Source organism: Microtus ochrogaster, chromosome 1 (assembly GCF_000317375.1).
Source record: "Microtus ochrogaster isolate Prairie Vole_2 chromosome 1, MicOch1.0, whole genome shotgun sequence".
NCBI classification, from domain to species: Eukaryota; Metazoa; Chordata; class Mammalia; order Rodentia; family Cricetidae; genus Microtus; species Microtus ochrogaster.
In genome coordinates this window covers 21,484,989-21,496,713 of record NC_022009.1, presented here as the reverse complement: position 1 = coordinate 21,496,713, position 11,725 = coordinate 21,484,989, and the positions used below count along the sequence as shown (strand labels likewise).

Below are 11,725 nucleotides of genomic sequence, written 5' to 3'. Positions count from 1 at the left end.
CATACGCACACGCACACGCACCCTCTCTCTCCTTCCTACATACTAACAAAGTTTGGAAAGACCAAGACAGAAAGCCAAGCTGTGTCAGCCTCACCTTGTAGCACCGGTATTTATAAAGAACCACCAGGAGGATGGTCATAACGACGATGACACTAATCATGATGGCAGCATTTAGAATCGAGTGCAGGGCTCTTTGGCCTACAGTTTCAGTGTCTTCTGTGAATGGGGTATAGATTCTAGAGGGAGGGAAGGAGACAAAAAAATAATAATAAGAAAGTGTTAATGGATATCTCAAATCATATACTCTCTTTAAAACTGTATTTAATTGTGAGGCCTTTGGTTAACTGAGTGCTGTAGAATGTACCTTTCACAGTTAATCAGACAATTAAAAATTTTTTTTGGTTTGGTTAACTTTTTGAGACAGAATCTAGTAAATAACTCCAAGCTAGCCTGAAATTCACCATGTAGCCCAGGCTGTACTTGAATATGTGATCTTCCTACCTCCGCTTTTCAACTGTGGGGATTATAGGTCTGTATCACTCTGGTGCTAACCAACAGTTTTTAAGAATACACACACACACACACACACACACACACACACACACACACACAATTATTTTAAGTTTTGTGTGAGTGTGTGTACGCGCGCATGTGTGTGCAGATGTTCATGAAGGGCAGAAGCATCCAATCACTTGGAGCTGCAATTAAAGGCAGTTATAAGGTCCCTGGTAGGGGTATTATGAATCAAACTCAAGATGCCCACAAGAGTAGTACAACCTCTTAATTGATGAGTCATCTCTCCAAACCTCTAGCTAAGAATTTTTAACCTAAGAAAAATAGCTATCCTCTAGAAGCACTGCTTCAGGTAAAAGGAATCAGCTAGACTCTGCAGAGATGCGCTCACACATGAGCCAGGCACTGGCTCCATCTAGTGGAAGCTGTGTACTGGAGTAATACTCTCACCCAATGTTTTCTCCATGGGTCATTAGAATCTGTTAAATAGCCAGGATCTCCCATATAAACTAACTAGGCAAAATGACAATTATTAGAGGGGGGAAACAAGGTTTGAACCACTGTCTTTTATCTGTACAGTGATTACAATAGAAGCTGTCTTCTCCTTGTTTTTCACTTACATAAAAATTCCTTTATTTCTGGTGCCAAGGCTCTTGGCCCAATGACTTTTCTTCTGTCCCTTATAGCAGATGTGGTCATGAGACTAAATGATGGCCAAAGAACTTTGAATATGTGTTCTAAGGAAGGAGTGCCCTTGCTAAGTGATGACACATCTCCTGCTGTCTGAATGAAGGCTGAGGTTCTAAGTCTGGACCCTGGAGGAATCCAGAGGACAGAAGTGGAAGAAAGGAGCCCAGTTGCTTCATAAAAGACCAACAGACCAGTGCTGGGATGCCTACCCTGCACTACTCTGAGAGAAACTTGAGTTTCTGTAACAGGTTCATAAAGCTGGGTATGGTAGTACACACTTGTAATCCTGGCACTCAGGAGGCTGAAGCAGGAGGATCAAATACTTGAGGCTAGCCTAGACTACACAATGAATTCCAGACCAGCCTGAGACACAGTGAGGAACACTAGTAAAGGATCTAATTCTAGCAGAAGATGAAGGCAGTTTTAGTTAAAGATTTAACAGGCAAGCCAAGAGGACAATAGTTGGCCTGGAATATGCATAAAGTAGAAATTGGCTGTGAGTTCCTGATTACTCCTTCTCCACCCCCCAGTGCTAAGATTACAGGCATATGCTAGCCACCATGCTATATCTCAACCGCCACATGCTGAACCTCCATATCCAGGTTCCTAAACCTCTAAACTCTCATGAGCCATTTCCCAAGTACTAGGATTGCAGGCTCATTCCAACCATGCAACCTGCCTGGCTGAAAAGTAAGAATTCGATTCAAAATAGAACATCAACAACAAAGAAGCTCCAGCAGTCCAAGAGTAAGAATGATGGCCCAATGGTCCTGAGACAGGAAAGACGACAGCCACCCTGTTCGTGTCACATAAACTCAGCTCCACCCATGACTGCATCCTGGGAATAATTCTCCATCATTCTTTCTGTCACTGAAAGTATCAAGTAATCAACCACCGTCATCCCTACTGGCTCTGGCAATCAGAAAAGATGGCTCTACCATGCTCTGTGAGTACAGAGGTCTCAAGGGGATAACAACAGGCTCTGACATGGAAAAAGTCCCACTGGCCTTGAGAATGAAAAACTAATACATACAGCTGCCCATCTTTCCGAGTATAGAAGCTGACAGATTTGATGGTAGCCACAACTACCACCATGCAGAGAGTCACGGGAACAAAGAGCATGATGACATGCTTGGCTCCATATTTCAATGTCAGCTCTTCATCTTCTTCCTCATCTTGTTCCACCACCTGCCGTGAGTTACTCTGGGGTCGACCATTAGATACCGGCTCAGGGTTGTCAAGTCTCCGCCTGTCATGGTGCTGCTGCCGTTCTTGACCGTCACTCTAAAAGCACAAGAAAACCATTCAGTAAATCAGACTGAGCTCAGCACAACCAAGGCATTCTATAAAAATGATACCTGGGATTAATAGTAATGAGCCAATCAATACTTAAGTTTGGAAAAATACAAAGCAAGAAAGAGCCAACTTATAGACTACCGTATATACTGTCCTTTCGAGGGTTTCTCTGCATGGCTCTGGCTGTCCTGAAACTCCCTCTATAGACCAGGCTAGCCTCAAATTCAGAAATCTGCCTGCCTACACCTCCTTGAGTGCTGGAATTCATTACTAATAAGACTTTAAAATATATGTAGTAATGTTCAAGATATCTCTCTGTATCCTTTCTCATAATGCCATGTAAAACTACAATCATTTTAAAATACTTAGTTGAAATATTCTCCCAGCCAGGCATGGTGGCATATGCCTTTATTCCTTACACGTAACAACTCATGCCAGCCTATTCTACATGGTGAGTTCTGGTAATCCAGCATTACACAGAGGAACCCTGACTCAAAAACAAAACAAACAAGCAAGCAATCTCCTGGACAGCAAATGGCCTTACACAATCCTGATATTCCATGTCCTCACCTTCCCAACCTTCACTGTGCCTAATACAGTAGGGAGTGAACATGAACACTAGATGATGGACGCCGAGTTTACAATCTTTGTAAGACCTCACTTTCCTTAGTTAAACCAGGGGTTGTCTTGTTAGGTTCATATCTATTCTATGCTTAGGGTTATCAAGCCCTCTTTCTTTTGTCTGGGATGCCGAGGACTGAACCCAAGATCTCATACCTCATACATGCTCAGCAAGTGTCCTGCTATTACCAAGGCACAGCCTCATCCTGACTTTACTGTGTGTGTGTGTGTGTGTACAGTTACAAACTTGGGTCATCAGGCTTGGGGGCTTGTGCCCTTATCCATGACCCTTGGCTTTCTTCTTTCTTTCTCTTTCTCTTTCTTTCTTTCTTTCTTTCTTTCTTTCTTTCTTTCTTTCTTTCTTTCTTTTTTTTTTTTTTTTTTTTTTTTTTTTTGAGACAGCTTTGGAGCCTGTCCTGGCACTAGCTCTGTAGACCAGGCTGGCCTCGAAATCAGAGATCCACCTGCCTCTTCCTCCCAAGTGCTGGAATTAAAGGCGTGCGCCACCACCGCCCAGCTATTTTCCTATTTTTCCCAAGTTTTATTTTTATTCTGGTATTTACTGTTCATTTGTTAAAACTTAAATTTTGTCAATGGTGAAACGAATAAAAAGAGCAGTACCAGAGTGGGTGAGACGGTTTAGTGTGCAAAGGCACTTGTGATCAAACCTGACAATCTAAATTCAATTCCCTGAAACCACATGGTGGAAGGAAAGCGCCAACTTCCACTGTTGATATAGTCACTGCTGGTAAATGAAGATTGATTAAGCTAAATTCTCTCAGGATGATGATTTGAAAACAAGCTACCCTCAAACATCAGTTCTGACTACAGAGCATAAATATTACTGCGGAGGATTACAATCATTCATTAAAAAACACATTCCATGGTCAAGATGGCTCAGCAAGTAAAGGGAACTGCCACCCAATGAAACAACCTGTTTCATCCCTGGAACTCACGGAAAGGGGGAAGGAGAGAACTGCCTGCCTCTACATCAGTATCCTCTGACATCCACATGCATGCCATGCACATTTACACACACAAGAGAGTAATAATACAGCCCACATTAAGTAACAGCATAAAATTATTCCATTGAGGAGCTGGAGAGATGGCTCAGATATTAAGATCACTGACTGCTCTTCCAGAAGTCCTTAGTTCAATTCCCAACAACCACATGGTGGCTCACAGCCATCTATAATGAGATCTGGTGCCCTCTTCTGGCATGCAAGCATACATGAAAGGAATATTGTATATATAATAAATAAATAAATCTTAAAAAAAATTATTCCATTGAAGGAAGGACTATGACATTACATAACCTTTAATTTTCAGTCACTCTATTGCCATCACTCCATAGACAAGGAAACAGGCACAGCTAGCAAGTGTAGAAGGGCCTCAACCCAGAGCCTCCTGCCTCCAGAAAAAAAAGTTCTCCTAATCTGCCAATAGAGATAACATGGGATCCTGGAATACCTCTTAGGCTAAGGTTCTCTTTGATTTCACTTGAGCATACCCATTTGTGGTGGTTTGAATGAAAATGTCCCCCACAGGCTCAGATGTTTGAATACTTGGTCCCTAACTGATAGTGCTAAGGTGTGCAGTGCTTAGGAGGTGTGGCCTTACTAGAAATAAGTCATTAGGGGCAGGTTTAAAAGTCTCGCCATTCCTAGTGCACGCTCTCTCTGCTTCCAGTCCAGCTCCCAAGCTTGTCTGCTGTCATGCTTCCCTGCCATGACGCTGATGGACTCTAGCCCTCTGGAAGCACAGACCTAAATAAAACCTTCCTTCTATAATCTGTCATGGACATGGTGTTTTGCCAAAGAAACAGAAAAGTAACTAAGATACCATTTCACAATAGTCAGGAGAATCCTACTGCATCCCAGGTCCTCTGCTGTGGCAACACTGAAATCAGTTTGCTCTAGACTCTGAGCTGGGTGTGATGGGGCACACCTACAATCTAATTACTCAGGAAGCTGAGGCAGGAGAAATGAAAGTCTGAAGGCAGTGTGGTTAAGTCCCAGTCTCAAAATAAAATTTTGAAAAGGGAATGTAGCTCATTTATATTTACTCATCATGAGCTAGACCTTGGTTCCAAACCCAGCATCCCTAAAAGGGTCCTGGCTCCAGAGACTCTGCTCTTTGAAAAGTTTCTGCTGACTTTTAGGACAGGTTCTAAAGGAAACTTTATTTGCCCTATCAGAGACTTGAGACTTTATCCTGTGAGCAATACAAAGTCATAAAGACTAAAGCACATGCATGCACACACACAGAATAATAAATTTAGAAAATAGCAACAGAGATAAACTAGGCTTTTATTTTCCCAGAGAAGGAAGTGATCAAGTCATCAGCCAAAACTGTGACGTCTGTGTTTAGCAAAACAATTCTAATAACATGAACTGAAAGGTGTGACTTTCTTGGCAGCACAATTATATTACCAGTCTGTATGAACAGTTTAATTAAAGTTGCTATGACAGAGGAGATCAAGCACTCACTCCTACACTCGATATTCTGGTTGATGTGGAGCATGACCCAAACCCTGCCCTGTTTTGAGCTGAAAATGGTCTAGAGAGTGTGGTTTAACTTAGCAGTGAATATTTGTTCTGTCTGTCTGTCTGTCTGTCTGTCTGTCTGTCTCTCTCTCTCTCTCACACACACACACACACACATTCACTCTTTTGCTTAACACCCTAGTCTTTGTATTATCAACTCTTAGAAAGGTAAAACATATTGTGAAGGTTAGATGGTGTTAAAGTAAGAAATATGAAAAAGTGTAGAACCAGTTTCTCATTTTCTTTTTTTAAGATTAAGGTCTCTTGCCAGTCAGTGATGGCATATGTCTTTAATCCCAGCACTTGGGAGGGAGAGGCAGACGATCTCAGGCACCCAAGCTGGGGCCTGAATTTACACATAGGGCCTGAGAAAGAACAAAAAGAAAAAAAAATGAACATGGCTCCTTTAAGAGGAGCTGCTATGCAGCACAGCACTTGCGCAGTCACAACACTATGTAAAATGGCAAGCTAAGTAAAAAAACACCTGTCACAGAGAGGACACCAACTTCCTAGAGCTGAGTGGTTGAATACAGCTCTCAGTTAAATAGCTCCCAGTTACAGACAGCTCTCGGCCAGGCCAGGCCTTCAGGTTTATAGCTCGGCTCTTATGGACCTGAAGAGAAGCAGAGCCACACAGTGGAGGGTCTAGCTGCTGCTCAGCAGTTTAAGGTCTGGCTCATGAGGTCAGAGAATGCTACAAGTGCACAGTAAAACAGGTCCAGACCGAAAAAGTTTTTAAACAATGTGCACAGGTGCCTAAGAAATAAAATGGGGGTAGAAATAGGAAAAAAAAATAAGTAGTTTAAAAATAAATAAGTCTTTAAAAAGGGTAAAGTAATATAAAAAGAATAAGCCATGAAAAGATGGGAAATGCACAGGAGTCTAGATCCTATACGGTGCTTTGTTGGCTTTGAGTTTCTTTAATGCTGGTGAGCGAACAATAGCTGCTGAGGGATGTGAGATTGTAAAAGGAACTGCTGAATTAAACCAGCCGAGATACTTTAGGGACGCCTTAACTCTTAAGTGGAATTCAGAAAATGTATTGTGTTGGGGAAGAAGTTATGTTTTTGTTCACATAGGAAATGAAAGGCTGTGAATTCCTTCAAAATTAATAGAGACCATATTTGACTAGGGGAAACCTCCTGAAAATCTTGGCTACAGACTTAAAGAAATAAACCTAGAAAGACTACAAGACAGGTGACATATATGCTGATCCCTTGACGTGGGGACAGCTCTGAGACTGGATGAGACAGGATATATCTTGTTAGAGTCCTCATGACTTATTACTACATGCCATCCTTTCATATGGCATGGATAGAGGGTTCATATAGAGTCCAAATAAACTTATAAAGTTGACAGATAACTTTTACTTGCTCAAAGATGTAAATCCAAAATCATCTTTGGTTGGCTTGTATACAACACACATTCCATATTCATGTTAATGCAGGTATGTATGCTAGCTTTGAAAGTTTGTGTTTTCAGAGCAAGGGAACCAGACACCACTAAAAATGGGTGGTCCAGGTGAACCAGCCTTCTAGAGTGCTTCTGTTTCAGTTTCCTCAGAATTCTGCATTCAGAACAACTTCAAAGCTGCTACCTGAGATGGCCCAGCCTCACAGACTATCCTAGCCAGGGCTTCAGATAAGCCTTGTACTGTCCCATTACATAAACACTGGACAACAAATTTTACAGCTAATTTTCTTAGGACTTGACCATTACCTCAATTTTTTCAGGGTCGCCTGGAAATGCCATCACCCCCAGAAAAAAATAGGAAGCAGTCCAGAGAACACAACACTCACATTCCCAAGAGGTACGGTGGGTGGTTTTCAGTCTTTTGAGGGCTTATGGATGTCTGCCATCATTTAGTGGGGATATAAAATATAGGACAAAAAGACAATTATTCATCTCAAATATTTTATATTTTTATGGATTCTTGTATATTGATACAAATTTAAGATTATTTTTGTTATATGTTTGTACTCTTGTCTAAGGTATTGTACCAATGCAGCTCGCTTAAAAATGTAACATAAAGTTCTAGTCCTTGAAAGCTATTATTAACAAGCTGTTTAGGACATTTTTTAAAAAATGCAAGTTAAAAGTCCCCTATAACAATCAAACTTGTAGTCACATTAGATATGTTTTCAGAGTTAAAACAGATTTATTTTAGATAGATGAGTAATCTTCAAAAGCTTCAGAGACCTATAGAATATGGCATTTAAGATATTTGATAACCTAATGCTTTTCATGACAGCAAGGCATCTGCTGCTGGCAGCATCAATCTGCTTCATAAAAGGATGATGGGCATTGAAGAACCTCCATATGAAATTTGCTTTCACTGTGTCAAAGCTAGCCATTTGAGCAAGAAACTGCCCTTCTTCAACTGCTGACAGTATACTGTAAAAACTGGACAAGCAGGACATAAAATAAAGTAGCTGCCAAACTTTGCAAAGACAAGTGAGACAGTCCTTCAAAATTCCTGCTTCACACAAAAGTCTGTCAGATATTCTAGGCCTGTATGCCAAAGATGGATGTCCCAATATTGCAGAAGAACCTTGGTTGACTGTCAAGGCAACCAGATGTCTCTATCATTCCTACAGTTTTGGAAGTTGTTTGTTCTGCACTTCCTGTTTACTCACTCAGGTAATATTTTATCCTTCTTGTGTCTCTGATGGGGTTAAAGACTAGATAGTTATACCATTTTCTTCATTACCAAATTCAGAAAAAAAGCTTACAAAAAGAGATGCAAAATTTACAAAGGTTGATAGACATAAAATCTTAAATCGTTTATCTAAAAAAATGTGTTAAGGTTTAAGAAGATATTTTTAGCTTGGTACTACAAGTTATGATAGAAAGTGGTTTAAGTATAAAACTTTGGACTTACCAAGCTCGGATAGAAAACAGAGTATTTTCTCTGAATTTGCCAAATACAAATGGACTGGATATTGTAAATATAATTCTTACTTGATAATTGTTTATTGCATATAGTCTTACTACGTTAAAATTAAATTCTTTTTATTTGGACAAAAAAGGGAAAATGTTGCAGAATACTTGTTTAATTACGGAAACATATGTTGCATTTGTTTAAATATGTAAAGATGTATGGTTATTTTGCCTTACCTTTCTAAGGCACCTGATTGGACAAATAAAAAACTGAACAGTGAATAGCAAAAGAGAAGGCATAGGTGAAACTTCCAAGCAGGGAGAGTAAGAAGGGGGAGAAATTTAGGTTCTGGAGAGAAAGCAAAAGAGATGACAGGGGCCAGCTAGCCAGACACAGAGGAAGCAAAAAAGTAGAATATACAGAATGAAACAAAAAAGGTAGAAAGACAAAATGTAGATGATTAGAAACAGTTTAAACTAAGTTAAAGAGCTAAATTAAGGCTGAGCATTCATAATTAATAATAAGTCTCCATGTCTTTATTTGGAAGATGGCTGGCAGTCCAAAGAAAGTCCAACTACAGATCTGAGTTCCAGATCAGCCTCGTCTATGAAGTGAGTCCAGGGTAGCCAAGGTTACACACACACACACACACACACACACACACACACACACACACACACACACACACACACACACACCGTCTGAAAAAAAAAACCAACCATACAAACCAAAAAAAAAAACCCAAACTACAAAACAAAGAAAGTTTAAAGAAATAAAACTGTATTCATGTCTTTCACCATTTTTTCTGTTAAATAAATCTGTTTCAGTTTCTAAGTGTTAATTGCTACATTTGTTACAATAGGGGAAAGAGTGACTATCAGCCATGTCCAAACAGGATGCTGGGAGCCAGGAGAAAAGCAGGGAAACCAGACAGACCCTGTTCTCCTGAACTCTGAGACCATTCTGCAAAGACTACACAGAGGGTTAAGAAACCTGGGATGTAATTACTTTGGGGCAGTATGACACCAGAAAGCCAAGCCAGGTGGAAGGAAAGATTTAAGAGTCTGTTGAACAGTAAGGCTACCAACTTAGTGCACCAGGATTTTCTAAACTCTGCACCTGCCAAGAATATTCTGGCTCACCCAGATCCTAGAAGATATCTGTAAGCCCTTGGAATATCCTATTAGGACTGTTTATGAGAGGCCTTCCAGCAACCTAGACTGTGATCTCTATCAAGAACAATGTCAGTCTGACTCTAAAGGGGGAGGAGAACCAAAGCAGCCGTGTTTGTATGGACCATAACCAATAAAAACCCTGGACACTGAGGCCCAAGTGTGTTGCCCTGATTGAAAATAGTCCACGTATTTTGCTATGTGCTGTAGCTAGAACTGAAGCACTGTCTGCACAAATCCACTGGAATCTCATGCAAGTGTCTTCTGGCCTGCCTGATGTGCCTTCTTCTATCACCTATGCTAATCTGTATTCTTTCACACTAATCAACTGTAACAGTGAACACAATAGTTTTCCTGAGGTCTGTGAGACCTTCCAGTGAACTACAGAATCGAGGGTAGTGTAGGACTCCTGCCCCAAATATCTTGTACACTTGAAATTACAAAATGCTGCGAAGAGAAATTAAATAGAAGTAAAACCAATAACTACACCAACCATAAAAAATGCACCAAAGGACTGGTCCGAGTGAGTGGAGGCAAGCAGGACCCCAGTGCAGACACAGAGTGGAATGACATCCTGTGCAGAAAGGGCATCCTGCTCCCGAAGGAGAGCCCGAAGGAACTGGAAAAGGAGAAGCAGAGAAAGAGGAGCAGGCACTCCTGCAGCAGTCAGGTGAAAGCATATGAAGAGATGACTCTGGAGGAGCTGAGGAAAAGGAAGAATTCAATGAGGAGGACCAACGTGCTATCGAGCTGGCCTAGTGGAAAGCACATCAGCTGAGGAACAAATTTGGAGAAGTTTTAGAGATCTCAGGAAAGGATTATGTTCAAGAAGTTACCAGAGCTGGAGACGGCTTCTGGGTGATCTTACATCTGTACAAGCAAGGAGCTGGACTGGAAATCGTCTGAGTCGGGAACAATCAAGACAGACCTCGAGGAGAATCCCAAGAAGCCTATCAAAGACATGTTACTGTCCTCAGAGAGTACTGTCCCCATGAGAAGGGACAGCAACTCCGAGGGCTATGAGATGACAGCCACTATAACCTTTTGAACTTTCTCAATATGACATAGTCTGAATTTTTACTAAGGAGGAAAAAAAGCAAAAAGTTTTCATATTTTGGTTTAACCTTTTTATAATATTTAAATTTTGTATATTTCAGAAATAATCATCACTGAAAATTTTATTAAATTTCTTGAAACTATGAATAATGTTTTTTTAAGGAAAATTTAAATGAGCTTTATGCCAAATATCTGTTTTCCTACATGTATTTCAAACTGTTTATAGTGGGGTTTTTTTTGACATGCAGCTGTGCAGGAAGGAATATGGACTTTTTTTAAAAAAAATGTGAATAAAATATAAAATAACTACAAAAGAAAAAATGCACCAAAGGAACATGTAGTAGAGTGAATAGGTAATCTACAAACAAAAGAAACTACCAGTAAATTTCATTTGCAAAACATATCAAAGCTTATCTCACACCATTAGGATAGCCATCATCAACAACACAAAACAAAACACAAAATGGAGCTGGGTGTAGCTCAATCTAGAGTGCCTGCCTAGTTAGAGCAAAGCTAGGCAAGAAAAACCAGCTTCAGAACAACGAACAGGAAGCAACAGCAGTGGTGATGTGAAGAAACTATGACCCTTGTACTCTATTATCTGGAACATAAAAGGCACAACCAATAAGGAAAGTAACAGGTGGATTCCTGAGGGGGTGGGTGAGCCACGGTGGCACAGCCCGTATTCCCAGCACTCAGGACATTAGGGCAGGAGGACAGTAAGTTTGAGGCATAGCAAGATCCTGCTCAAATTAATTAAAAATAGCAAATGACCTAGCTATTTCATTTCAGGCATATATAACATATACACAATTACTAAGCTGAAAACAGGATCTCAAAGACATATACACCCAGCCGGGCAGTGGTGGCGCACGCCTTTAATCCCAGCACTCGGGAGGCAGAGGCAGGCGGATCTCTGTGAGTTCGAGACCAGCCTGGTCTACAAGAGC

General features: G+C 40.7%; 1 protein-coding gene across 2 annotated transcripts in view; it reads right to left on the bottom strand.

Moving 5' to 3' along the window:
* The window catches only part of Psen1 (presenilin 1), a 52,528-nt gene that overhangs the window by 22,818 nt on the left and 17,985 nt on the right, over window positions 1-11,725 (bottom strand). For both annotated transcript variants that reach the window (XM_005343311.2, XM_013346699.2), the window contains exons 4-5: window positions 2,237-2,487; window positions 95-236 (exon numbers count right to left, since the gene is read on the bottom strand). In XM_005343311.2, the coding sequence (XP_005343368.1) occupies window positions 95-236; window positions 2,237-2,487 (393 nt within the window). The remainder of the gene's footprint in view (window positions 1-94; window positions 237-2,236; window positions 2,488-11,725) is intronic.